Below are 26837 nucleotides of genomic sequence, written 5' to 3'. Positions count from 1 at the left end.
TGTTATTACATATTTTATACAAAGTCAGATTTAAACGGGACAGATTTTACCCACGTTGGCAGGTGACGTCACCTAACACGCCTCCTAGAATGTTAGCTCCTCCCTCTCCAACTATCTAACAGCTAAAACAAACACTGCTGTTTAATATAGAATATATATTATACTTTATTACCATATATGTAAATACAAACTGCACTACTTTTCTGCTGCTGATCGTGTTGGGAGTCACTGCTTGAGCCACAGACCCATTGTTTACACACATCAGCTGTTAGCACTCCATGCTAATGCTACACCAGTCTATGCAGCAAGACCAGGTGTAGTGTAAGGAGGAAACAATGGTGATGTTTATGTATTTATGGCTCACAGCGCAACAACCGGGCTCTGTTGTGGAATTGGACGTTTCCAACTTGTACGTGGTGACGGAGAGCGTTAAGGAGAGAGTCTGGATGTGTGTGTGTGTAGAAAGGAGGAGGAGCTGCTGCTCCTGTAGCAACACACACACTTTTCCGACTCTAAATCACTGCACGTTGTTTGATTCGACCTTGATTTTAACTCACTAAATCAAAGACCCAATGTTGCTTTTTTATGCAATATTCAAACTAAGATATTTAGTGGCCAAATATTCAGTGCATCCCTAATAAAAATACACTCAATAATCCATCAAACTGTCCTTTACATACTGTTCTGAGAAGTAGCAAAAGCAGCAACTCCAAAAATACATATTTTAATACAAAACAAGTTATAAAATACTTATCTCAAAAATATTATTATTATTATTAACACTGTTACGTCTGTTGCTGAAACAACTCATTAGTCTTAGTTTATTAGTTTGCATCCCACACGTTCTCTACATGGTTAATTAGAGTTTCTGTATATTTCAGTCTTTGCATATTTTAATGTATTAATCCAGTTACTATCAGACAAAGCCATTTATTTGGTTGACTGTAACTACCACTATAACTTTATGTTTTTAATTAGGGTTTTTTTTTTTGGTATTTTCAGACCGTAATTATTGTTTGAATGTTTGTGTAAAATATTTTTTGTCACACTAGGACAAATGTGAAAAAAAGTGGTTGAAAATATATGCATCCATTTTCAGACCCACTTTGACCTATTTCAGGGTTGCGGGGGTCACAGTGGGCGTGCACCCTGGACAGGGCACCAGTCCATCACAGGGCAATTCACAGACAGACAGACATTGTGGGAGGAGCCAGAGTACCCAGAAGAAATCCATACAGCACGGGGAGAACATGCAAACTCCACACAGAAAGGACCCACCCCAGGGTTTGAACCCAGGACCTTCTTGCTGTGAACTATATTATGTAATCTATCATTTCTTCAGCAAACAACAAACAAATGCTGGTCATTGTTGCTCCTTCACCCCACAGACACACAATGCTAATAATTCAAACAATAGGAAAATAGTTCCAAAATAACCATTTCTCAATGTGCAGTGAAAGTGTGCTCCATGCCCTGGTGACAACACCATGTCTTTGTTCCTGTTACTACACCCTCACCCTCCAGCATTCACTATCAAATCAGGCGGCCATTGTCCTAGAGGGGTAAATGTGACGCTAACATGTTCCAGTGAATGAGTGACTGATTGTTGTCCAGATGTGGCGACAGAAACACTCACGTGTTTGGAGAGGTTGTCACTCTTACAGTCCAAATCATACCTGCAGAGAATAGAGAAAAGAAGAGACGTCAATGTTTTCACCATAAGTCTACAAAGATGTATAAAATATTACCACAGAACTTTTTGTGTAGATTTTTTGGTGGTAATTTGATATGGATATGATGGACAGGGAAACATTAACAAACATGTAACATTTTACATTCCCATGACAATGAAAATCAAAGTGTGAAAATGTACTAAATTTATGTCAAAGACTCGTGTGTTCAAGTAGAACACGACATGGTGGTCCACCTTCCACAGGGTCTCTACAGGATGCTGTGCCTCAGCAGCTGAATGTAAAAGAGCAAAAGTTTTCAATGTTCAAGGTTCAAATTTAATCAGCACTTTTATCAACACTGAACATTTCTAAACGTATGCGTTATATTCTTGGTACACTTTCTTTTAACGGACTATGTTAGTGATTTATTTAAACAAGTCCTATTTTTAGTAATAACTGACTTAAAGTCCTATTCTGTCTGATCACTTTTAGTTTGGTCAAATTTTAGAGAAAAGCGTTGGATACATTAGATCACTGTCTGATCATATAATTCATAATAATTGATCTACCTGCATCTTTTTGTTACTTTTATGTATCTCAGTGTCATTTTTATACCCAACAGTAAAAACTGAAATAAAATGTAATAAAAACATTGAATCAAATTACATATTAAACAATCATTACCAAAATCCCAAAACTAAATGCTACAGGAATTACAAGAAGAACAAAATGACTGTAAGGAAACCAATAATAGATGATTCCTGAAGCATTTTCTCTACATTTACATACATTTCACTCAGGAGTAGTTACTGTATTATCAGTAAAGTATGACACATCATATTTAGGTTTATTTCATCACTATGTAAAGCTTCTGTTTACACATAAACGTTTGCCAGTGGAATAAGATGATTTAATTCAAACAAGTTTCACAACTGCTGTATGAGAATTTTTTTCAATTGTATTGTGATGCAAAATTGATGCAGCAAATAAAAGATGCTGTTTACAAAGTGCATCACTTTCCATGTGTGTACACACCTTTATATATTCACTTATTTAATCTTCAAATGTAACCAGAAGAATTGTGATAAACTATCTAAAGTTATCCCAGTATTTATTGATTTTTTTTCCTTCTTTGCTCTTCAAAGTTACAGGTCAGTTTGCACACATTCAATATTGAAATTTAAAAGCACAACAATTGAATCTATTTCTGCAGCTGATACATGTTTTTCTCCACTTAGAACAAACCAAACCACTGGAACCATAAAGCCTCTTCCCCATCTCTGTGTAATGCAATTTATCAGGCTTTATTTACCTCCCACATCATGAAACTTCAGTGTTGCAGCCGTGTGTCAATAACGGTGAATATGCGGCGACGTGCAGCTGAGTGTGTAAACGGGAGTGGCTGAGCAATTCTCTCCACAGACAGCATGCCATGTACGATAAGTGTGTATCAGTGTGGAGTAGGAGTGTTCCTCTATGGTGCCGTTACTAATGCATTTCCATTCTAGGAAAGTAAGACATGCTCCAGCAAAAATGCACAGGTGGGCTTCATGTTTTATTTGCTCTCGCCTGTGCCACTCCCAAATGTTCATGAATGATTCAGTTGATTTTATTTAATTATGAGGCACCCAGGAGGAGGATAGGAAGTAGAAGCAAAGCCATATTCGTTATCTATCTACCATGTCCCACGGCGCCTTGTGAGTGCACGTTACATGTGTGTGATTGGGTGTGCGTCTGTGTGTAAATGGAGACGACTTGACTTGTGCAGCAGCACTAGGCCAGACAGACCCTAGGTGTGTGTGTGTGTGTGTGTGTGTGTTGGAGGGGAGGAGGGGGGAATGCAGTTTGAAGATTTTGCAATGATGACTAATGATGGCACGAAACAAACAAGGCTGTAGAAAAGGGGAGGGAACTGATGACAGCACACTGACCGTTAAGCTCGACTCCCACTGATTCTACTGCATAGTGTTTATAAATATTACTCCAATATAGTGCAGAGTTCCTGTTCTGGACATATACTGTACGTACTACATCTGAATGAGGTAAGCTTTTAAATCATAATGAAAATTTAAAATTAAATAAATAAAAAACTAAATTCCATGTGTTTCTGAGCAGTTAGAATTAATCACCAGTAAATAACGCCAAATAAAACTCTGGAAAACAATAACCAGAAATAGTAAATGGATAAAATGACACAAAAATATAGAAAAATTATTCCAAAAATACATAAAATAACAAAAAAACATATACAACATCAAAAGCCCAGAGATTGGCAAAAAAAATAACATCACTCACTCAAAACTAGAATTAAACCAAAACGATTGCTCCTTTCTGTATTAATGATCAAAAATACATATTTGCTGCCCTCCACTGTGATGGAGGATGGATTTGTTACCGTTCTAAAATATATGTTTTGAAGAATTTTTTTTTGTTTTATCTTTTTTAATGAAGGTAAATTTTTGACCCATTTTGTTGAAACTGTGTTGGCATGTGGTAGGGTGGTCTACAACAGTTTTACTCTTGAAAGAAGGGTTCAACAGAACTGTAAAGGTTTCCTATCACTGCTTTCTATCATAGACATTATCTGTAGCACTGTTTTACTGAGCAGATATCACAGAAAAAGATAAATAATTAATCAAATTCATAAAATGATATGATCCTGGTCATAGTGATGTTGATGGTATTTTTCGTATCCTTGTTCTTGTTGGTAATGATTACGTGGCCGATTGCACAGATTGGCAGCGTTATACAGTAGTTTGTTGGATCATATGCACACACACGTTACCATGGCGACTCAGGAATGAAACCCTACATCTTTAGATCAATTCAGTTCAACCTGATGAGAAAAATGGATTTTCCTAATAATAAAAATGTAAACTGATGTTTTATTGTTGCTTCGCTATGTTTTGTTTTTCTTTGTGGGCGTGGCCAGCCAAGCAAATCATTCAAATGTGTCTGATTCACACAACCAATGAGGTTTCCTGCTATTATGGTCTCAGGAGTAGAATGTGATACATTTTATGATTATGGCTTAATTTAGATTTGATTGTTTTGCTTGTTTATTTCAAATTATTAGCATTTTCTATTTTGGTATATTTCTTCATTGAAGTGAACCAAGTTTTTGTTCAAATCTTTATTTTTAATTTTCTGTTCCTGTGATTTAATTTACTGTTTAGGCCATTTTTAGCCAGTGACAGATTCCTATTAGTTTTACTGGTTATGATTTGTTACTGTCGATCCATTTATGTAACTTTCTAAATACGGTAGTAACAGATGCACGGTGAGATGTCCAAAGTAAGGATCAGTGTGTTATTCTTTAATAGACTCTGAAATTCATCTTCATACTGCATCCATGATTAACTTATGGTCTTCTTTCATTTCTATTATTTTATTAATTTAATTTTTCTGCTGTTCCTATCCTTGAGATGACACATTTATCATGCTTCATGTCCTCATAGAATTAAACCATATACCCCTACTGGCTCCCAGTCAGCCTCAGAGGAGACTGTAAGTTCTGCTGCTGGTTATAAATGTGTGAATGGGTTTGGTCCAGAATACATCATTGAGATGTTAGTCAGGTATGAACCCAGCAGTCGCTGAGATCTATGGACACAGGTCATATAGTGGAGCCCAGAGCTCACAGTAACCATGGTGATGCTGCTTTTAGTTGTTATGCTGCAAAGAAGGTGGAACAAACTGCAGCAGAGCTAAGTCAGCATCACATGTGAACATTTTTTAAATCAAAGTTAAAGGAACTTTTTTATCTACTGCATATGATTGAGAGAGTTATGGTCATGATGATGATGTCATGATGGAATTTACTGATTGAGTTTAATTGATTTACGATTACGATTTTAATGATTTATACTGATGATTTTAATTGATTTTACTGATGATTTTAAATGATAATTGATTGTTTTATCATGTAAAGCACATTGAGTTGCCTTGAGTATGGGAATGCGCTATACAAATAAATTTGCCTTGCCTTTATAATGCTACAGAGTATGTTGTTATTATTATGCCCATAACTGACAACTCTACTTAAGCTCCTCCCACTATATGAATACATACTTCTGATGGGCACTGGACTAGTTCTATATTAAACCACAATGTTTGTTTTACCTGTGAGGTAGTTTGAAAGGGAGGAGCTCTCATTCTTACATAGGGTAGGAGGAGCCAAGATTGTCAGGAGGAGGAGTTTCTGTGATGTGACGTCACAACGTGAGAAAAATCCAACCGTCCTGTTTTGAGTGACTTTTACTAAATGTGGAATAACGAGAGGAAACAGAACTTTTTTAACGTTGTTCCTCTGAATGAGACTAAAGGATGAATATCACTGTTAGAAAGTGATTTTTTCATAATTCCGCCCCTTTAAAGTCAGAAAAGTGTTAACAGTGCTGATATAATGTATGTTTTGAATCTTTTATCTCGTGGGCTTTTTTTGCACTTGGGAGTTTGCATATTAACTATAAAAGAAGATAACACAGCTATTTCTGTTCCCTGTTAGAGTGTATTAAACTTTTTAGGTCTGTTCCAAGTTGTCACATTTGATTAAAGAAACCATCCATCTGGGCTGCTTCCTCTGGTTTTATTTAAAACTCAGGTTTAAAATAATAAAAGAGCTCAATGAGGAGCGTTGTGTGCAAAGCCACAGTGAGATGAGGGTTAAAAGGATTTGTAAGCATTGATAGCAGCAGTGGAACAGAGATGGTTCAGCATCCATACCAGTGGTTTGTGGGAAAGCAGAGTTCTGTCTGACTGTATGTGGATCCCTGAAGGAATGTGAACCGTTATGTAAAACGAGGCTGGGGTGAAGCAATGAGACAAAGGAGTGAAAAAGAATCCAGAATATGAGGCAAGCAAGAGGCTGGTGTGTGTGCTGCTCATGTGTGTGTGTGATGCTCATGTGTGTGTGTGCTCATGTGTGTGTGCTGCTCATGTGTGTGGTGATGCTCATGTGTGTGTGTGCTGCTCATGTGTGTGTGATGCTCATGTGTGTGTGTGATGCTCATGTGGTGTGTGATGCTCGTGTGTGTGTGTAATGCTCATGGTGTGTGTGCTGCTCATGTGTGTGTGATGCTCATGTGTGTGTGTGCTGCTCATGTGTGTGTGCTGCTCGTGTGTGTGTGATGCTCATGTGTGTGTGTGATGCTCATGTGTGTGTGATGCTCGTGTGTGTGTGTGCTGCTCATGTGTGTGTGTGATGCTCATGTGTGTGTGTGCTGCTCATGTGTGTGTGTGCTGCTCATGTGTGTGTGTGCTGCTCGTGTGTGTGTTGCTCATGTGTGTGTGTGATGCTCGTGTGTGTGTGTGATGCTCATGTGTGTGTGTGTGATGCTCATGTGTGTGTGTGATGCTCATGTGTGTGTGTGATGCTCATACACACACATGTTGTTGCTATAACATGACAGCCAAAAGAATGGCTGACTAGCAGAGCGTAAACATGTGCTTTTATGGTTATGTGTGTGTGTGTGTGTGTGTGTGTGTGTGTGTGTGTGTTTGTGTTTGGAGATTTTACTAGTGAAGGTAGATGTATGCGTGGGTGGAGGGGCAGCCATATCCAAGCAGGGAGAGATCATCAGGCCATCAGCCCAGGAGACATTAACGAGGCCTGATGTTCACCCACTCACAACAAGCTCCTCAGGGGGTCAGGAAACACACACACACACACACACGCACACACTTTTAAGGCATTTTTTAATATGTTTTCTGACCATCCATCTGAGCCTCAAACTTTACCCCCAACCTCAGTAATAACATCCATACAGACTCTTAGGGTCGGTACTACAAAGCTGGATTACCTCTTAGCAGGTCTCACACATCTATGGACACAGGTCAGATAGTGGAGCCCAGAGCTCACAGATCTAACACACCACATGCTGTCCCTTAGAGGAGAAAAAGCCAAAAGATGTGGCAAATTTAACCTACAATTGTCTTTCTGGTAAGACTTTATTGAGTAAAAAATATTGAGATATGAGTTTGGACTCCATATCTCCAGCTCTAAATCATAGTGTATGCCTCATAGATCAATGAATCCATCATCACAAAGGAAAAAGGTTCAAATGTAGATATAGGGAATAGCTGGAACAAACTAGAACAAAATTAGAGTTGAGGGAATTACTGTCCTCCTTGTCTGGCATAAAAATGAAGTAAAAATACTTTTATGCATCCATTTACACCACTCCTTATCCCACAATGCAAAGCACTAAAATGTCAACAAACGTAGTATTTATGATGGAGATGAAAACAAACTTTCAAGCACTTTTTTTCAACCTTTTTCATTTCTTTCTTAATGATTTTAAACTGTTGAATATTTTCTGTTGCACTTTTTAATCATGTAAAGCACAATGAGTTGCCTTGTGTATGAAATGCACTGTACAAATACATTGGCCTTGCCTTCCTGTTCAGAGTAAAGGATGTGTAATGATTCATTGATCTATAAAGCATACAGTATGTTTTTAATCTAAAAAAAATGATTGTGGCTAGCAGCACGTCTGTGATGCTAATCTAAGAAAATTCAATGTTGTATATTGTTAATTTGGCCGGAAAAAAAAAACTAAATCAAGAAACACTATCCTTAAATTTGAACAGTCCCTAATATTTTGTGTGTGCATGAAGAAAAAATTACAAAGTTATATTTAAAAGCAATTTTAGGAAACTGTATTGTGATTCATACAACATAAATTGATAATGAAAATATTAACCCCATTGTATCGGTCATTCCTACAGCTCACTGCTGCAGACACACACACACACACACACACACACACACTGAACTCATGGTCTTTCTTTGACCTTCACTGTAACCTCCCACAGCTTGAAAGCAGCATGAGGCTCTTCTGACAAGCCAACAAGTAAACAAACAAAAGAGCCATTCCATATTTCATGAGCTCCAATGAGAACATCCAAACAATTTGCATGAAGCTAGAACACAATGGAGAGAAATCATTTTCACTTTGTCATAATTACATGAACAGCTTGTCTTTCAAGGCTGTTGAAGGAAGAAAGATTTGTTGTCTTTTAGTTTTCCCATGTTACTAACCTGTGAGAACATGCATGTGTATGTATTTATTTTATTATCTCAAAAAGTAAAAATCTAATGTGTAATTATTCAGAGAACTCCAACAATATAAACAAATATGAATCCCTTGCATCAGTCATTCTTAAAGTTCACTAATGAGCATTAATAGGACGTATCTTTATATTAATAGATTAGCTGCTTTACAGGAGAAGATGATGGGTTTGAGTCCCACGGACTTTCTGTGTTTCCTCCTCAAAGTCAATAACATTTATGTTTAGATGAATTCAGAGACTCTTCATTGACAACTGGCCTCGTGATTGGCTGTCGAGTGTGAAACCTGCTTTATATGACGTAGGAGGATTTAACATATCATGACTTTATTCTGAAATAGACCAACTGCATTAGAGCTGAAGAACTTTTCCCAAACGACAGCACCTGAACTGGCAGAATTCCCCCTCGGAATCACAATAACTTCTCAGAGTCAGTATAACCCTCAATACACCATTCAGAATCAGTATGATGTCACTGTTCCAAGAGCTTTGAATGAGTAGTTTTGGAATTTTCTTGCCAATTAATCAATAACTTACAAAAACACAAAAACAGCATAATTGTAGTCAGTACAGTGGTTGGTACAGTCAGATTAAATGTGGAGGATGAATTATGCATTAAAAGTTGAATAACAAAAGAGAGAAGTTTTAAGCTGTATTACTGTACTATAACTAATTTAAATATAAAAACATTACTCATCATAAGAAATACTTCAACCCAGGTTGATGTAGTCTGAGCCTGATATACTGTATATTATATTGTTTATTCATACATGGCCCTCAGTGCTTTCTTTGTCATTTACTGAGTGAGTAGTTATATAATAACACCTCATCATAAACATACAGATGTGCTGCATCTCATTTATAGTTATTAAGTAATAACATGTGTCGCTATTTGTTTAAGCAGCTGAACCTCCATGAATCCAGATTTAGAAAACTGTGATATTGTTCTGTTGTTTATGACTGTTAGTTAGAATTATTGCTCTTATGAACACATACTGTCCAACACTTCAGCTAAACCCAGAATCAGATAGAGAGTACACATGGCCTTTAAATAAACACAGCTAACTAAGGACTGGATGAAGGAGCTGAAATATGGAAGTCTGTGGCTTTGGACTGTAGAACGTTTGAAATTATGTTCCCTAATCATTACATTTTTTCACAAAAGTAATTGAAGTTCTGAGGACAATCCAATTCTTACTAATTACTTACTTAAATGACTAATATAGTGTTTTTGTTGTTTTTAGGGGGAGTCGTCTGAAAGTAACAGTGTTTAATGAGTTTAATAGAACCAGACTTATGGGTTAAACCTGGTTTACTTAAGCTGGTGCTGACTACGCTGGTTGTTCCTTTTTCATCAAACTCTTCTCAGCTTAGACCTGTGTGTGTGTGTGTGTGTGTGTGTATTTCTGAGTGTGTACTAACCCAGACCTTCCCCTAAACATCCACACTACAGAACTCACTCACACTTGCTGTCCCTCATGGCATACTAGCAGCATTTCACAACCAGCCTAAATGTCTCTGACGTCACACCTTCAAACACAACACAAGCTACTGGCCCCTCCCACTTTTCTACGGCACTAGTTGAGTCAATTCATCATAGAGAACAGCTGAAGCGTGTGTGATCAGACACTGATCCATGTGAGTTTACTATATGTTATTTTTACACAGGAGGCAATGAATACACACATATCCTTATATAGGTATATTACTAATGGTTTAAACACGTCATTAGAAAGTACAGTACACATTAAACATGTAATAAGACGATGATTCTATCATCATTTGTATCAATTTAAAATAATAAAATAAACTTTTGCCATGGTATTCTGTTTAATTCTATTTTAAAGTACCACATTAAAGTGGTAGATGGTGAGAAACTGTATAACACAAGTATTTCTGACTCTTTGTTGTGTGTTTTAAAGAAACACAAAATGATATCTTTCAACATGATGACGTGTTTCATCATCTACAGCCTGCAGCAGGTAAACCAAACAACTCACACCTGTGTGTTTCCATGGCAACTAAGTTGTTTTCATTTTGAGAACCTGGTTTAACTGAGCTGGACTCTCATTTTAAACCCGGAACAAACCCTGAGCTGGGATTGGTCTAGAGCAGGAGTAAACCTGAGGCTGACCCAGAGACACCCATGCATCGCTTCAGGCAGTGAGTTAAATTGAAATGATCAACTGTGTAAAATGGCACCCTTAGGTCTAGAAGGATTAGGACCTAGTGATCTCCTCCATCTGCAGTTAAAAGTAGGTTATTTCTTCTCTTTTGCTACAATGATTCCCTTAAAAATGGATTAAGGTGAATTAAGACGTTCATGTGGACGTACTACTGTTAACACAAACTGGTCCTCTCACTGGAAGCCAGAATGAACTACCCAACACTTAAAGAACCCTAATCAGCACAAAGCATGTGATTCAGTGTGGCCATCTGGACTGTTTGTGTCGCACAGTGTTGGTATGAATGAGCCCAGCTCACTAAGACGTTCTGGTGAAAGTTTTATTTAGACCACATTTCCCTCTGCCCAAACCATGAATTATTCAGTCTTCACTGTGCTCCACACATTCACCCATGCCTGCAACAACACATGCTAACACACGTTAACAACGTTAGCACGTTGAAGTCAACTGTGAACTCACAGGTCAAAGCGTAGATTCTGCCTCTCCTCAAAGAAGTAGTCAACAATGAATTTTCGAACAAAGTCAGGGTTGAGCGTGTTGTCGATGACTTCTGTTCGTCCAAACTGTACAAAAATATACAAGTGATGAATGATGATGTCAACAACACAAACAAATTATATAAAATAATATTCAGATTTTAAAAAGGCTTTGAACGCGAAAGAGGAAATATATACACAGACTATTTAAAACTGTTTAATGTTGAAAACAAATAAAATAAAATAATTGTAAACGTTGTATGAAGATAATGTCTTATGGCTGGGAAATAGTTTATTTAGTAAATTGGTTTACATTTATTTTATTAAAAAAACACATTCACAGTATCTACAGTCAGAGCCAGATTAGGATCAAATGTTTTGTACTTTAAAACTGAAAATTAATGTGTTGATCTTTCATTTTGAAAAATTCCACAACGCATTTAAAATAAAAATAAGTATATGAAATATTTTTTCAGGTTAAATATAATTTTACTTCAGTAATTCCTTTTAACAAATTAATTTGTTTTCCTTTTATACTTATAAAAGGAAAACAAATACATGTAAAATATATGTATTTTGACATTTGAGGCCTTTATATTTATTTTTCAGATCTTTTTGTCATTTTCAAATCTTTTTTTTCAGTTTCAAATATTTTGACCCTGATATAGCGTTGGGGGGCGGGGCATCAGCTGAGAGGGTAATCCTGAGTGACAGCTGAACAAAAAGGCTAGGAACGTTGCCCAATTACGTTGCCTTCAGGAAAGTAGGAACTTAAACAACTCTGACTCAACACTTTGAACATCACTTTGTGATAAATGATGCTTCTTTTTGCTGTTCAACAGCCACATGTAAGTGCTGACATTTCTGATTTCCACACAACACTGTGAACGTTACCGAGCGGTCCGTCCCTCGTCCGGCCCATCAGGGGCTCCAGCTGGTTGACCCGACCGACCAGACGCCATCATCTCAAGCGAAGCGAACACTACGCTGAGTTCACAGTGCTACGTTTAAATCGGACGTGCCAGCACTTACATGTGGCTGTTGAACTGAAACGTGTTGCATAATTAAACCCTCTTACACCCATATTAGTGCTCAGTACGGTCTAAAACAACTTTCTAAATGAAACTTTGTTGCTGGCATCTATTTTTACACTTTAAAAACACATAATCATGTGATTTAAAGTGTTTTTACAGTTATAGTATAAAACATGTGGCCCTAATTTGGCTCCATAAGTTAGTCTTGTGCTCTGTTAAGTTTCCATGGTAACTGTTGATGTTTAAATATAGAATTGGTAATAAAATTAGTACAACATCATAAAATACTTGCAAATGAAGGCATTGTAAAAAGAAGGTAGTTTTGCTTTTAATACAGATCAGTGTGATGTAGTTTAGAAAGAATGTTTTATTTGTGTGATAACTTAGATCAGTCTTCATCCTAAAATGCAACTTAGTTTGTAAATACACAAACACATTTAATGTAATCAATGCGTAAGACCACAGTTCTAAAATATGATTGGATTATGTCCCATGTGACGAAATTATCATTTCCTTTCATTTTCATTAGTTCACAAAAATATCACAACATTTTGATATAGTTTTGGTTCACGTTTTTTTTAATAGTCAGTCTACTTATGAATGTTTATTTAACAAAATGAACACTGGTGTATTCCCATTCCATACTCACCTCTCTCCATTCCCGGTTGGCAATTCCTTGAGTATACAGGATACAAACTGTTGGAAAACAAAAAGAGGTTTGATTATTAAACAAGGAAATAACAGATAGAACTACAAGATGAGAGGAAGACTCTTTAATTAAATGTCACTAGAACACTGCCTTTCAGTGGGATGATATTTCAGGTGGGGGGGGGGACTAAAATGAGTGTTTGTGTGGGTGGTGGAAAGTCCTCCTTATTGACATTCGAGAATCCTCGGCTGAAAGGAGTCCTCCAGTGTTTTTTGATGACCGACCACGAGTGCAAAGACAGCAGAGCAATCAGCTGGCACTAAAATGACATTTCATTTGCATTCTAGCAGCCTGGACTGTACACACACATGCGCACGCACGCACGCACTCACACACACACACGCACGCACGCACGCACACACCTGATCTGAGGAGCGTCCTTTGGGAAAACAGCAGAAAAAGAGGTTAAAGGACCTGTTTGTGTCTCATTCTAACTGAGCTATAACCACTGCTAATGCTAATGCTAATGCTAACAACAACCACCTCTGTGTCACACAAACATGCAACGCACCAAAGAGTTGTGTAGTGCATTAACATACAGTGAACATACAACTCAGCTACAACTTTAATATAATAATCTTATTGGTTTAATGTTGTTTATGAACAGATGTTTAGATGTTTTCTCTACAGAAAAAAAACAAATATCTGTGTTTTTCATTGATTTATTGTGTTATTTTCTCTGGATTCATTTATAAAACTAACATACATTTTATTTCACTTTGATTTTATCCTTTTTTAATATATATCAGCAAACTTTAAACCTGTAATTCCGTACTTTTTAATAAGTGTGTATTTAGTATCTTTTTTTTACCCTGTGGAGCAAAAATTGGGTTTAGAGCTGAAAAGGTTGAGGAACTGTTTTTGTTCCTTTCACACTAACTATATCATCCTGTTAGTCATTTATTTTTATTAGTAATAGCTCTGCAGGGTCAGAATATAACAGGTTCCATTATCGATTAATTGTAATTTTATTATTGACGATTAGAAATACATTTATAAATGTACAAAAATCAATGTTTTCCAATTTTCAAATTGTAATACAAACCAGGTGGGTTCTCCTAATTTCAATACAATGCTGAATGTGCCGTGAGGTGTTATTCAAAAGAGAATTTAAATAACTCAGACTTCATTAATCAGAATCAAATCAGAGAAATGGGCTGATTAACCAGAGAAACCAGTTTAACACGTTTAAATCTACAAACTATATATTCTGGATGATTATGTCTTGTTTAAAACAAATAAATGCACAAAAAATGGTTAATACTGAATACACAGGTAGGTGTACATCTAGGTTAACCTGGTTCTATCTGGTTAGGAAAGCAACCTCATTCATTAACACAACATATGTTTTTTTATTGACATTGTAAATTTATGCACAAGTTAATTTATGAGCTGCCACCAGCTGATGAAATGACATAACTAATCACAGATTCATTAATAAACAGCCTGAGTAACATTATGTTAATGCATTACAATATTAAATATTCACTCTGTCTTTCTTGCGTTCACACACCAAAAACAAACGTCCCCTATTTTCCTCGGTCTGGTGCACAAGTGATGAAGAACTTGTCATGTTTGGGCAGAACGACACTCTGGATGTTCTCTGATGTGTAGGATGGTGAAGGTGCTTCAACATACACTCATCCTAATCTCACCACAAAGCATCCCATGACACATGGTCTCTGTTATTGTGCAGAGGGAAAGCGATACATCACTAGATGTAAATAGCAATGCATCATCGTCACTGCTGTTGCTATACTTCTCTACTCTTCTTTATTGTTGGGCTGATGAAGAGGAGGACAGGATGACAATCGTGGGCTATGAAACAATCTGTGTTTTGAGTGAGGCGATAGCGCTGTTGCATTATTTTATAACGATCCCGTCTAAAGCCTTTTCCGATGTGCCAAAGCACACAGATCAAAGCCCATCCTCATTCATGCATCAGGGGAGCAGCAGCGCACAGGCTCGTAAACTGGGTTGTTGTTCAGCTTGATAAGCTAATATGAATATGGTACGTGAGCTCGCCCGGGGCCTTGGATGTGCACACTTTAGTGTGTGTGCATGCCTCTAATGCTGTGTGACTGGGGCCAGTGCTGTCAGCAGAGCAGAGACATGGACGCAGCACAAGTGCCTCCTTGCATAAACATTGGGGAAGGAAGAGATGCTCATCCGCCTTTCCAACTGTCTGACATTTAAAGGTCTAATCTGCAGTTTTGAGCACACATCAGTTATGAGTTCACACATAACCAACAACTAAGGTTACAAAAAGCACATCAAGTTCACTGCACAACACTCAGGTGGAAAAAGGTTCAATACTTTTACAAAAACACTCCAGCGTTTTCCTCCAGTCATTAAAAACTGAACCTAAACAGGACATTGTTCCTTTAGATGATTTCTGGGACATTTCCTGCTTTTTTATGTAAATTGTTGTATATAACTAGTTTTTTTTGTGAACTTGTACATATGTTATTGATAATTACACTTTATATTTGCATTCTCATTCATCAAATCGGTTCATTAAACATATTTGTGGTTTTCACAATAAAAAGACCCATTTTTGTCTATTCAAATTTTGTGTTTTTGTGTAATGTTAAGTCCATTGCGTTAATACAGTATGTCAAATATGATCAATTAACAGTAAATTAATACAGCTGAAGTTGTGCTGAAAAAAACCAATGCCAAACAAGGCAAGCTCAAGCGTTTTTACGGTGAGATATAAAGGTAAGATCAAAAACGGCCAGTTACGCCCTGGACTAGAGGTTAAAGTAGGAATGACACTCGGACACAAAATACCCTAAAATCATTCAAGTGTGAGTGTGACATGACCTAAATATATAAAAACCCATTTTACAACTTATGGAATGGAGCAGAAAACAAATGACAGTGGTGTAATTTGCCAATTTGTGTCATCAAACCAGTAAATGCACCCAGTGCCTGTGTAGGGGGTGCCCTCAGAACAAGGTGGGGAGTCACGTGCCAGTTTTAGTGCAATGCTCTTATTGTGAAGGCTCATTTCAAAGCAGTGGTTCCAAAACTGGGGTGGCATGACATCATGACGGGGCGAGAACGGCCTTGCTGATTGAGCATCCAAAATAGTAAAATATTTAGAAGTTTGAACTCAAGGAACTTAATCATTACAGTTTTAGGTGATTGCACACATTTAAGTGGTTTTTTATCACTTGTGGAAAAAATAATCACTTTTTTATATTATCTGTTTTAATAACATTCATTCTGTAAAGAAAAAGTTTTTTCTTTCTGCACAAACTCTGCAGTGTTACAATCACAAATGTCATAAATAAAGTAAATAATAAAGTAATTACAGGTGAATTGAGTCTTCTCACCTTTTAATATCCACAACACACTTAGAAGGATAGCATGAATAAATCAGATAGAAATGTGTAATTTTGAGCACTCACAGGGAGCAGCTGATCATCTGTCATAGTTCTTTAGTAAATACACTTTGGTAAACTTTTCCAAATAGTTTGCAATGGTTTTATGAGTACCTTATAAAATGACCAAAAAAAGTGCATCTTTAACAGAAGAAAATGTATTTTCAGATTGGTTTATTCTTTTAAGTCCACAGAACTAACATCGAATAACAGGAAAATCAATTTTCTCTCATTTAAACTACACTCATCAACACCACATTTATCACCTAAAAAACAGTAAAACAAATTTATTTAGTGTTTTTTGCTTTTTCAGGGGTTGCCACAGCAACTCATTGCATCATAGCGCCACAGCTTTAGCTAGTTTCTACTTTGATGCACACAAACATTGTGTCAGCAATGACTGATATTTATCATATTGTTGACTGTGAGAGATCATGTCATGAGCCTACAGCGATCATATTTCTACAGTAACATCTAGGTCATTGAATTCACTATAAACAAAAAGTGACAGAAAGCTTCCTCCAGTTGTTCATGGCCAAAAAACAAAAGAGGAATGTAATCAGATCAAACTAATCCTGTTGTGGGTTCACAAGGTTGATGAACAGTTTGTGTAACTGCAGGACTTTGTCTCAGTAAAACTCTGCTTTGCTACCACAAATGTGTTCAAAGTTTATATTTTAACACTTTAAAATAGGATGTTTAATAATGTAATGAAGTCATAATATATGATTTGAGCTGTTATACTGCTAAACAAAACACAATTATAGTTCAGTACCTGGAGTAGGTTAGAGTGAACAGATCAAAAGGGAAGGAATTTATAATGTATATAAATCTACACAATAAGAAAATAAAACGTTTTAAAATAAATTAAATTTAATGCACCGTGTTTGCAAATCGCATCAAACTGTAAATGTAATGTTTAAAAAAAAACACACACTGAAGCCCTTGTCAAATTGAGTCCTACATTATGTGTGTGTGTGTGTGTGTGTGTGTGTCACCGGGGGTAGAGAACTGTGATGAATATGACCCCTGTCATATGCAAATGTCTACTGATTCACAAGAGCGAGGCTCTCGCACTGTGTGTATGTGTGTGTGTGTGTGTGTGTGTGTGCGTTTGTGTGTGTGTGTGAGTTTGTAAGCAACGTTAAGCCGTGTATGTCTTCAGTCTGTTTCCATGTGGTTGGATGTTTGTCTGAAGATCCTTTTGCTTGTCTGTGAAACAATCGTCCGTGTGTGTGTGTGTGTGTGTGTGTGTGTGTGTGTGTGTGTTTTCTTACTTGGATCAGACTTGGAGAACGTGTCTCTGTCCAGCAGGTTTCTGTAAAAGTCAGAAAAGGTATGATGTTAAATCAGTGTTTTTCAACTTTGGGTTTGGAACCCCATGTGGGGTCTCCTGAAATGTCTAGTAATTGATAAGAAAAACAATTACTAATTATAAATACATTTTTTAATTTTTTTCGTTATAATTTTTTAAATTGAAACACAATCTTTAACAACTGCATTCAATACATTTATTTTGTAAAATATATATCTAGATATTAAGAATAATAAAAAATAAAATCATTGCTCTTCTGTTGGTCAGTGACAGGAAGGATTTCACCACATGATATTTCATAAAAAGGTCATCATCATGCAAGGTTTGCATTAATATGACAGAAATAGACATAAAATAGAAATACTTGGTAATCTTATACAGGACTATAACAGAAATAAAATACATTTGAAAATATTTAGTCATTTTAAAGATTTATTTAAAAGTCACCATTTTTATAACATCTGTACAGCACTTTGGTCAACATCTGTTGTTTTTAAATGTGCTCTATTCATAAATGTGACTTAACTAAAATGATTGCATTTAGACAGAATATTTAGGTGTCACGTTATTAACCCAATATAATAAACATGATCAAAAAGTAATTCTAGAAAAAAGATGTCTTGGGGTTGCAAAAAATTCTTGATATAAAATGGGGTCACGATCCAAAAAAGCTTGAAAAGCACTGCGTTAAATTGTTGCTATATATAAGTGTAAAGTTCTTATTCCTTATGTTATAAACATCACCTGTTTACCTAAAATCAGACACATTAGGCAGTCCACAAAATCCATCTTGACGCGGTGCACATTTATTTTTCAAACATACCAAGAAAACAGCAGAAAAGCATAAAACCTATTTTCTTAGTGCCAGCAGCTACAGAGGCTGCATCAAATTTACATGATACTCGGTGTAGCTCTCTGCATGGGGGGAGATAAATGCAATGAAAAGTCCCATCACAGAGCAGATGCTCTGCACCACAGAGGTACTCCACATTTCTACAGCTCTGAAGGAATGAAATATTCACAGAAGGATGACAAGTATCAGCTGCTACAGGCTGAAGAAACCAGTTCACCTAGAAAATACAATATCTGGATTTAAAAATATAGTACGTGGAACACCACAGGCTTCTGTGATTGGTCCTAAATTATTTACATTTTTTATCAGAGATCTTTGTGATGTATCAAACCTCTATGTTTGCAGATGATACAAGACCATTTTTTTCCAGAAATATTTTTTTGGTATAAATAGAAGATGAAATTGCTTAAAAGCTGGTTTGATATGAACAAATGATCACTCAACATTGCAAAAACTAAATCTATGATTTTTGGAACCAAAAATAAGGTATTTGAAGAAATAAAACCTGAAATAAATGGAAATAAAATTCAGCGTGTTTTTGAGACCAAGTTATGTGAAGCAGTAGAAATATGTTTGTAAGAGTATAAAGTGTTTTTTGTTGAATGTTGTACTGTATATAGAAGAAAGTATATATCTGTGCATATATATAAAAAGGCAACTCAAATGTACTTTGTTGAATGTTTGCATTTCTTTTAACTTGAATGTTATGATTTATGTTGGACATATAAATTGTGATTTATGTTTGAATATTTTTTGTTGGACTGAAACAAACAAATAAACATACAGTTCAACCCCTTCGGTTTTTCTACATTTATACACAATCTACATGCAATGCCTAATAATGACAAAGTGAAAAAAGTTTTTTAGGATTTTTTGCCATTTCAATAAAAACAAAACACAAAGAAATCACATAAGTATTCACACTTTATTTAATACTTTGTTGAGGCACCGACGGTAACAATTACAGCATCAAGTCTTCTTGATGCTACAAGCTTGGCACACCTACATCTGGGGATTTTTCCTTCTCTTCTCTGCAGATCTGCACAGCTGCTTTCAGGTCTTTCCACAGATGTTCAATTGTGTTCAAGCCTGGCCTCTGGCTGGGCCACTCAAGGACACTCACAGATTTGTCCCGATGGCACTCTTTAGTTATCTTTGCTGTGTGCTTCAGGTCGGTATCCTGTTGGAACGTGAACCGACGCCCCAGCCTGAGGCCCAGAGCCCTCTGGAGCAGGTTTTCATCCAGGATGTCTCTGTGCATTGCTGCATTCATCTTTCCCCGTATCCTGACTAGTCTCCCTGTCCCTGCTGCTGAAAAACATCCCCACAGCATAATGCTGCCACCACCATGCTTCACTGTAGGAATAGTATTTGCCAGGTGTTAAGCAGTGGCTGGTTTCCTCCAAACGTGACGCTTAGCATTCAGGCCAAATAGTTCTATTTTTGTTTCATCTGACCATAGAACGTTGTTTGTTATGTTTGGAGGGTCATTTACATTCCAAGCGAGCTGTCATGTGCCTTTTACTGAGGAGAGGCTTCTGTCTGGCCACTCTCTCATAAAGGCCTGATTGGTGAAGTGCTGCACTGATGGTTGTACTTCTGGAAGGTTCTCCCATTTTCTCAGAGTCATGCTGAAGCTCTGTCAGAGTGACCATTGGGTTCTTGGTCACCTCCCTGACCAAGGCCCTTCTCCCCCAATTGCTCAGTTTGGACGGGCGGCCAGCTCTGGGAAGAGTCCTGGTGGTTTTACACTTTTCCCATTTCCAAATGATGGAGGCCACTGTGCTCTTTGGGACCTTCAATGCTGCTCCAATTTCTTTATATCCTTCCCCAGATCTGTGCCTTGATATAATTCTGTCTCTAAGGTCTACAGACAATCACTGTCAGCTGTGGGACCTTATACAGACAGGTGTGTCCCTTTTAAATCAAGTTAAATCAGTAGAATTTATGTTGTAGAAACATCTCAACAACAATCAGTGGAAAAAGGTTGTATCTGAGCTCAGCATTGAGTGTGAATATTTATGTACATGTGATTTATTCATGTTTTAGTTTTAATGAAATGGAAAAAAATCATAAAAAACTTTTTCACTGTCATTATGAGGTATTGCAAGTACATTGATGAGAAACATTAAGAAATTGATCAATTGAGGCTTTAACACTACAAAATGTAGAAAGAGTCAAGGGGGTTGAATACTTTCTGAATGCACTGTATTTCTACGTCTATTTGTTGTGCTTTTACCACATTTGTATTGTAAAAGAAGGTGTACAGTTCTACTGATACTGGTTTCATCTCAGGTCTGACTTTACGGGTGTGTGGGTGTGTGGGTGTGTGGGTGTGGGGGGGGGGGCTTATTACTGTAGAATTGAAGAATAAAGCAGGTTAGCTAAACACAAAGATAGTCAGAACACAGACAGACAAGCTGGAAGCCCCATGAGGAAGAAGTTCAATCCACAATCTTTACTGAAGCAACAACAACAGCTATTTCCTATATTAGATCTATCAAAAAAAAGATCATTTATACACACGCATATGTCATATGGACACACACACACACACACACACACACACACACACACACACACACACACACACACACACACACACACACACACACACACACACACACACACACACACACACAGACCTTTTATGCTTTTATAGATAGGTACATGGCCAATTTCTAAAATCCAAAATAAAAGCTTTTTATCTTCACTTTCAGTGCATTTAAAGGTGCCCATAGTGAATCTTAATGATCAATAGATCCAACATAACACTAGAGATTTGGTTTGTAGAGCAACCAGGAGGAGGAGAACTGGCTCGTCTGTGAGAGACGGCGACCGCCATTATGCCCCCGAAGTCGTAGATAGACACGTGTGACAAAATCTGTGACCCGACAAAATGGTTGGTGCCACCATACTGTATTAAATATGTTATTTTGATGGAGCTTGTGATTAAAATTCACAACAGAAATGTAACGTGCATGTTGTCATTAACTATTTAATTGCCACAAAATTTTTCATCAAATGAATGTAAACTCAAATTTTCGTGGCATAATAATTCTATTGACAGAGGTAAGTTTAGCAAACATTCATTCCTCAGAGTAACACACTCAGCGTGTCCTGGCTGTGGGAACTTAAAGCTGCAGCTGCTCTGTTTAGGTGGAACTGGTGGAACTTCAAGTGTAATTCTGATGTCAAGGAAGGATGGCTATCGTAAATGTTTGATGAACTACGAGGCACTTTGCTCAGACCTTAAAAGGAATAGGCTGTTTAAAGAGTCACCCAGCTCCGTCAGCACCAGGTGGAAGCCCCCAGGTGTACATGAATCACACGGCTTTCCATAACCAGAAGTGCAACAATGTGCATCAGCTGGGATACACACAATCAGATGCAGTTGTGTGATGACTTTCATGCACCACTCGGCAGGAGCGTCTCACCCGTGGGTGATGGGACACCCGTACTTTCATAAAAACAAAAATGAATCCCCCTCACTTTTCACAGACGGATTCATTGTTGAAAACGTATTGGTCCAGTTAGACTGATTGAAAGGTGATCAAACCAATCACAGCCAGACATTTGACAACGCTGTCATTCTAAGAAGGTAAACAAAGAGTTAACAGTGATGAGTAAAGTGTAAGTAAAGTTACAAAACATGAGGAACAGGAGGCAAAAATGTGGCATGAAAAGAGTGAAAAGTGACTAAAATGGGAAAAAGCAGTCGAGTGGCTAAAAAAAAGTACAAAAAAGAGGAAACAGTACAATAGTGAAAACAGATGAAAATGTGGAACAAAAAGAGGCAAAATGTAGGGAAAAAAAGAAACGTGTTATTTCTTCGGCAAAATGTTGCTTATTTAGATGAAAAATGGCAAAACAATGTTAGCAAAAATTGACAAAAATTGAAAAAAAAATCTATTTATTGGCAAAAGGAAACTAAAATTTGAAAAAAGTGTAAAACATGTTTGGAAAAGGGGTAAACATGGGACAAAGGAAGCTGCAAAAAGGCCAAAGAAGAAGGTAAAAAGATTCTCTGTTTTAAGGTTTTCTGGGGGATAATAATTAAAATCAAGACATAAAGAGCCACATGTTGAGTATCACTGACTTAAGAACAGCTTTATCATAGTTTGACTAAATTAATTTAATAAACTAAATTGGGAGTCGATGGTTGCCCTACCCTTAGGACACCCTCATGTTTAAAATCACTGTCTCGTAATTTTTCTCTTCTTTATTCCTCTTTGGCTGTTCCTGGCCTCCCATGATCCTCTGGCCCCCTGGGAACCACCAGGTACAAAAATGCTCTTTATTGGACATGTACTTAATTTGTCAGGTGAAGTCACTCACTTCTCATACCTACACAGTCGCTCAAGACTTGGTCAGTCGTACAACACAGCCTCAATACAACTGGGCTCCTTTCCACTGCTCATTATCAGTAATTTACGGTCTGTGATGAGGCCGCCAGTGGGCAGCCCCAGTCAGCAAAGCCTGCGTAGCACAGCGTTTAACCATCTGTGCCACATGATCTAGATACATCACTAACCATCGACGGGTTTAAAACATTCACTGCTTGTCAAGCTGGACAGGGCGGCCGAGTGTTAGCCCCACAGCTAGTATTATAGCACATGTGGCCCTTACTGTGTGCTCGCTTTGTTTATTTATAGTATGGAAATACTCAAGCAGCTGTGCCTACCTTAAGCTAAAAAAAGACAAACAACTATATTTATGGGAGCCTGAAAGTCCTGAAGGAAACGTAGGTACCAGCAGTAGCATCATGAGTCACAGAGATGTTCATCAGGTATCGTATCAAACCATTTGGAAATCGGTAAACTTTCAGTGAGTAATGTTACTTTGAGATTGTTGATTGCCTCGAACCTCTGTTGATTTACAAGCACACACTTAAGATAGCAGCGCTTAGTCATAATAATAATAATAATAATAATAATACATTCAATTTAACTCACTCACTGTCACTGATGTAAAAATACGTCAATTGTGTTTTTCGACAGGGGTTGCTAAGAGACTGTGTGACGGAGTTCTCTCATGAATATTATCAGGCTTGTACTATAATGTAGTGACCAACTAGTGCCATTAGGTGACAGCAGTGCACCTTTAGATGAGAGATCAGCTGTGATGGGCGGAGCTTTGAGGAACAGGAAAAGAGATTACAAGACAGAAAATGACGATACGAGAGAAGACGGTGAAGGTCACAGCCGCTCACGCTCAACCAGGACTATTGAGTGTCGTGATCGTCAGAGAAAACAATCAACAAACCAGGTACAACAGGTCAATTCAGCATGTCGAGAGGAAGAGGGAGTTGCGTGTGTGGGAATGGAGGGGGAGAGACTTGGAGGACGACCAAAACATCAGTAAGAAAACCATAAAACCCAGTTAGTAAAATAATAATAATTTTGCCATCAAAAGCCTGGTCTCAGTGTTGTTTTTGTAGATTTATAGAAAGAAACCAATGTTGAGGTGTCCCTAAAGCAACAAAAAATTGCTTCACTGACAGTTTTTGTCAGAAACTGGTGATTTGTGTGAAACTACCTCTATTCAACAGCTGATTACAGAAAAACGAAACAAGCTAGAAACAAAAATGTTTTTTCTGATGAAACTAGAGAGTCTAGTCTTTCAGAATCTGATTCAGATTTCAGATTGTCATAGAACAAAATATTCTTTAAAAATCAGTCAAAAAGCTCTGAAATGGTTAGCAGTGAATGAGTTAAAAGTGAATTTCAGATAAAAGATAAAAACAGATAAAAATACAACAATGATAAAAAGATAAAAGACAGAAAACAATACAGAGGGTGAGGGACAAAACAATGGAGTTATAGTGAGTAGGCGAGTGGAAACAGATGGGTTTTTAGTTTGGGTTTGAAGGCCTCTTCTCGTGCAATGAGGCGTCTAAGTATGTTTATGGGTTAATCAAGAAAACAACGCCTGTGATTTTAACGGTAACAGGATGAAAATAGGAAATGTAGGCGTATCGTGCATTCTCTGTGAGCAGCTCCACGGCTATGGTACGAGCTAACGTTAAATACTGTAAAAGAGAGGTCTCTTTTGTTCCCATGTTTAAATCTCTGTAAATATGTCCTTTTAAATACTGGTATTTTACATTGTTATATATCTGGGTATTATGTTTTATTGTGCAGCACTTTGGCAAACCTTGTTTGTTTGTTAAATGTACTGTATTTTCTATTTAATCATTTATTCAAATCATTTAAAAACAAAGCATTTGCAATGCATAAGCAATACTGTGTATAGATGATGAATAACAAGAGCGTGTAAATATTCCTGATTGTAGAGTTTAGTTGACGTTTTCTTGTCTCTGTGGTTATAGGGTTCGTTTTGAAGGAGTGGAAGTAGCAAAAAAATAAAACCTTCCCTTCTTCTTCCGTCTCAAATCCAGAGGCCTTCACCTGTAAAGTGGGTGATTCCTACTTTAGCCTAGAAGATTGACACCCTCCACTGGGGGCGTCAATGTCTGCAAACAGACCAATATGTGAGTGAATAAAGAGGGTCTCTATAGCGTGAAGGGTGAACTAGTAATGAACAGCACAAGAGCGTCCTGCTGCGAGGGGGGTGGGGGGATGGGGGGGTCAACACTGAATCGATACAATCAATGAAGGCTAAAGCACTTCAGAGCTGGAGTGATCAATCCAATCACGTAAGAGACTCAATGATTTTCTCCCATTCTGTGTTTGAATGTGTCTTCAGGGGAAAACATCCAATAATGAACTCAGGAGCGTGGATACACAAAAGACGTGGAAACATAAGCGAGAGACTTAAGAATTTATTTTGTTTTTCAAAGACAAAGAAAAAAAGCGACGGGAACAGTGTGTGTGTGTGTGTGTGTGTGATTTTAAGAGGACAAAAGGATCAATAACAGCAAAAACATTTGTATTCACAAACACTTTTACCTTTTAGGAGCTACAAAGTCTAGTGCTGAAGTTCTATTCACAAAGCAACTCTGACTTTTACACTTTAGTCAATAATCTTATAATCTACAAATAAAGTTTAATAGGACTAATGATTTCTTTGTAATAAGACAAAAGTCAACAACCGAAAACCATTTTATAATAACAAATACTGAAACCAACAATCTCTAAAGTAAACTTATAGACATAAATACTCCAACAGTATAAAAATATTAAAAAGAATAATGAGCAAAGTAAAAAGTAACATGGGGATGGAATGTGGCATAAAGTAGGCAGTGGCACTAGGAAGACTAAAGTCAAAGCTTTCATCCTCATTAGTGAACATGAACTCTAAGTCACACATGGGAAACCTGTGGTCCGGGGGCCACATGTGGCCCTCAATAGATGCACAAAACAACTCTCCAAACACAAAATTACAAGATAAAAAAGCATAAGGACAATAAAAATACACATCATTACTCTAACATTGCAAAAGACGCATCGCGCGCGCACACACACACACACACTCGCACACACACACACGCAAAAAGCAATGACAAAAATACACAACATGAGATAAATATATATACTAAATGACTACAGAAATACACAAAAGAACTTTAAAAACACACGTAACAACCTAAAATTACAGCAAAATATAAAAAAACAACAAAGACTCACAAGCCCTTTGTTCTTTCCTGTATTATTGTTCAGATTGGTCATTATTCTTAAATGCTGAGATGAACTTTTATTGTGTGGCCCTCAGATCAGACTATCAGATTTCTGGAACCCTCACTGTGATAAAAGTCTGATCTTGATAACGATCGAAAGAACAAGATCTCAAACTCAAATGTATAAAATGGTTTTCTGCAGGAATGTGTGATCATCTCTCTTAGCCTTAGCCCTGAGATGGACTGACAACTTGTTAAGAACGTAAGTTACTGCATGCATTAAAACAGAGTGTCTTCACTGTCTGTATTTAACCCTTATTACAGAACAACAACTTCTTTTGCAGAACATCGCATTCATTTTTTGTACAATATTAGGAATATGGAAGTAAACGTTTTTAGCTTTCCTTTTCACACTCAACAACGTTGGTCGTATTCTCTGCTCCCTCTCCCACCCTTATCTGTCCTTGCTGCTTGTTTTGTCTTGTGAATCTAACAGGAGCCTGTCTTTTCATCTCTACCCAAAAAACAAAATTATGGAATTGATAAGTTGGT

The 26837-nt window shown here is 37.2% G+C and overlaps 1 protein-coding gene across 3 annotated transcripts in view; it reads right to left on the bottom strand.

Moving 5' to 3' along the window:
• LOC114464691 (copine-8-like) overlaps positions 1 to 26837 on the bottom strand; it is an 80469-nt gene that overhangs the window by 40446 nt on the left and 13186 nt on the right. For 2 of the 3 annotated variants that reach the window (XM_028449154.1, XM_028449153.1), the window contains 4 exons: positions 17816 to 17856; positions 13090 to 13136; positions 11390 to 11493; positions 1637 to 1676 (listed from right to left, as the gene is read on the bottom strand). In XM_028449154.1, coding sequence (XP_028304955.1) covers positions 1637 to 1676; positions 11390 to 11493; positions 13090 to 13136; positions 17816 to 17856 — 232 coding nt within the window. Of the gene's footprint in view, positions 1 to 1636; positions 1677 to 11389; positions 11494 to 13089; positions 13137 to 16064; positions 16130 to 17815; positions 17857 to 26837 lie in introns of those variants that run through there. The other variant, XM_028449156.1, reaches the window with a different exon arrangement.

Source organism: Gouania willdenowi, chromosome 6 (genome assembly GCF_900634775.1).
Source record: "Gouania willdenowi chromosome 6, fGouWil2.1, whole genome shotgun sequence".
Classification (NCBI taxonomy): Eukaryota; Metazoa; Chordata; class Actinopteri; order Blenniiformes; family Gobiesocidae; genus Gouania; species Gouania willdenowi.
Note: the sequence above shows the minus strand (reverse complement) of the source record. Positions and strands in the feature narration are given on the sequence as shown.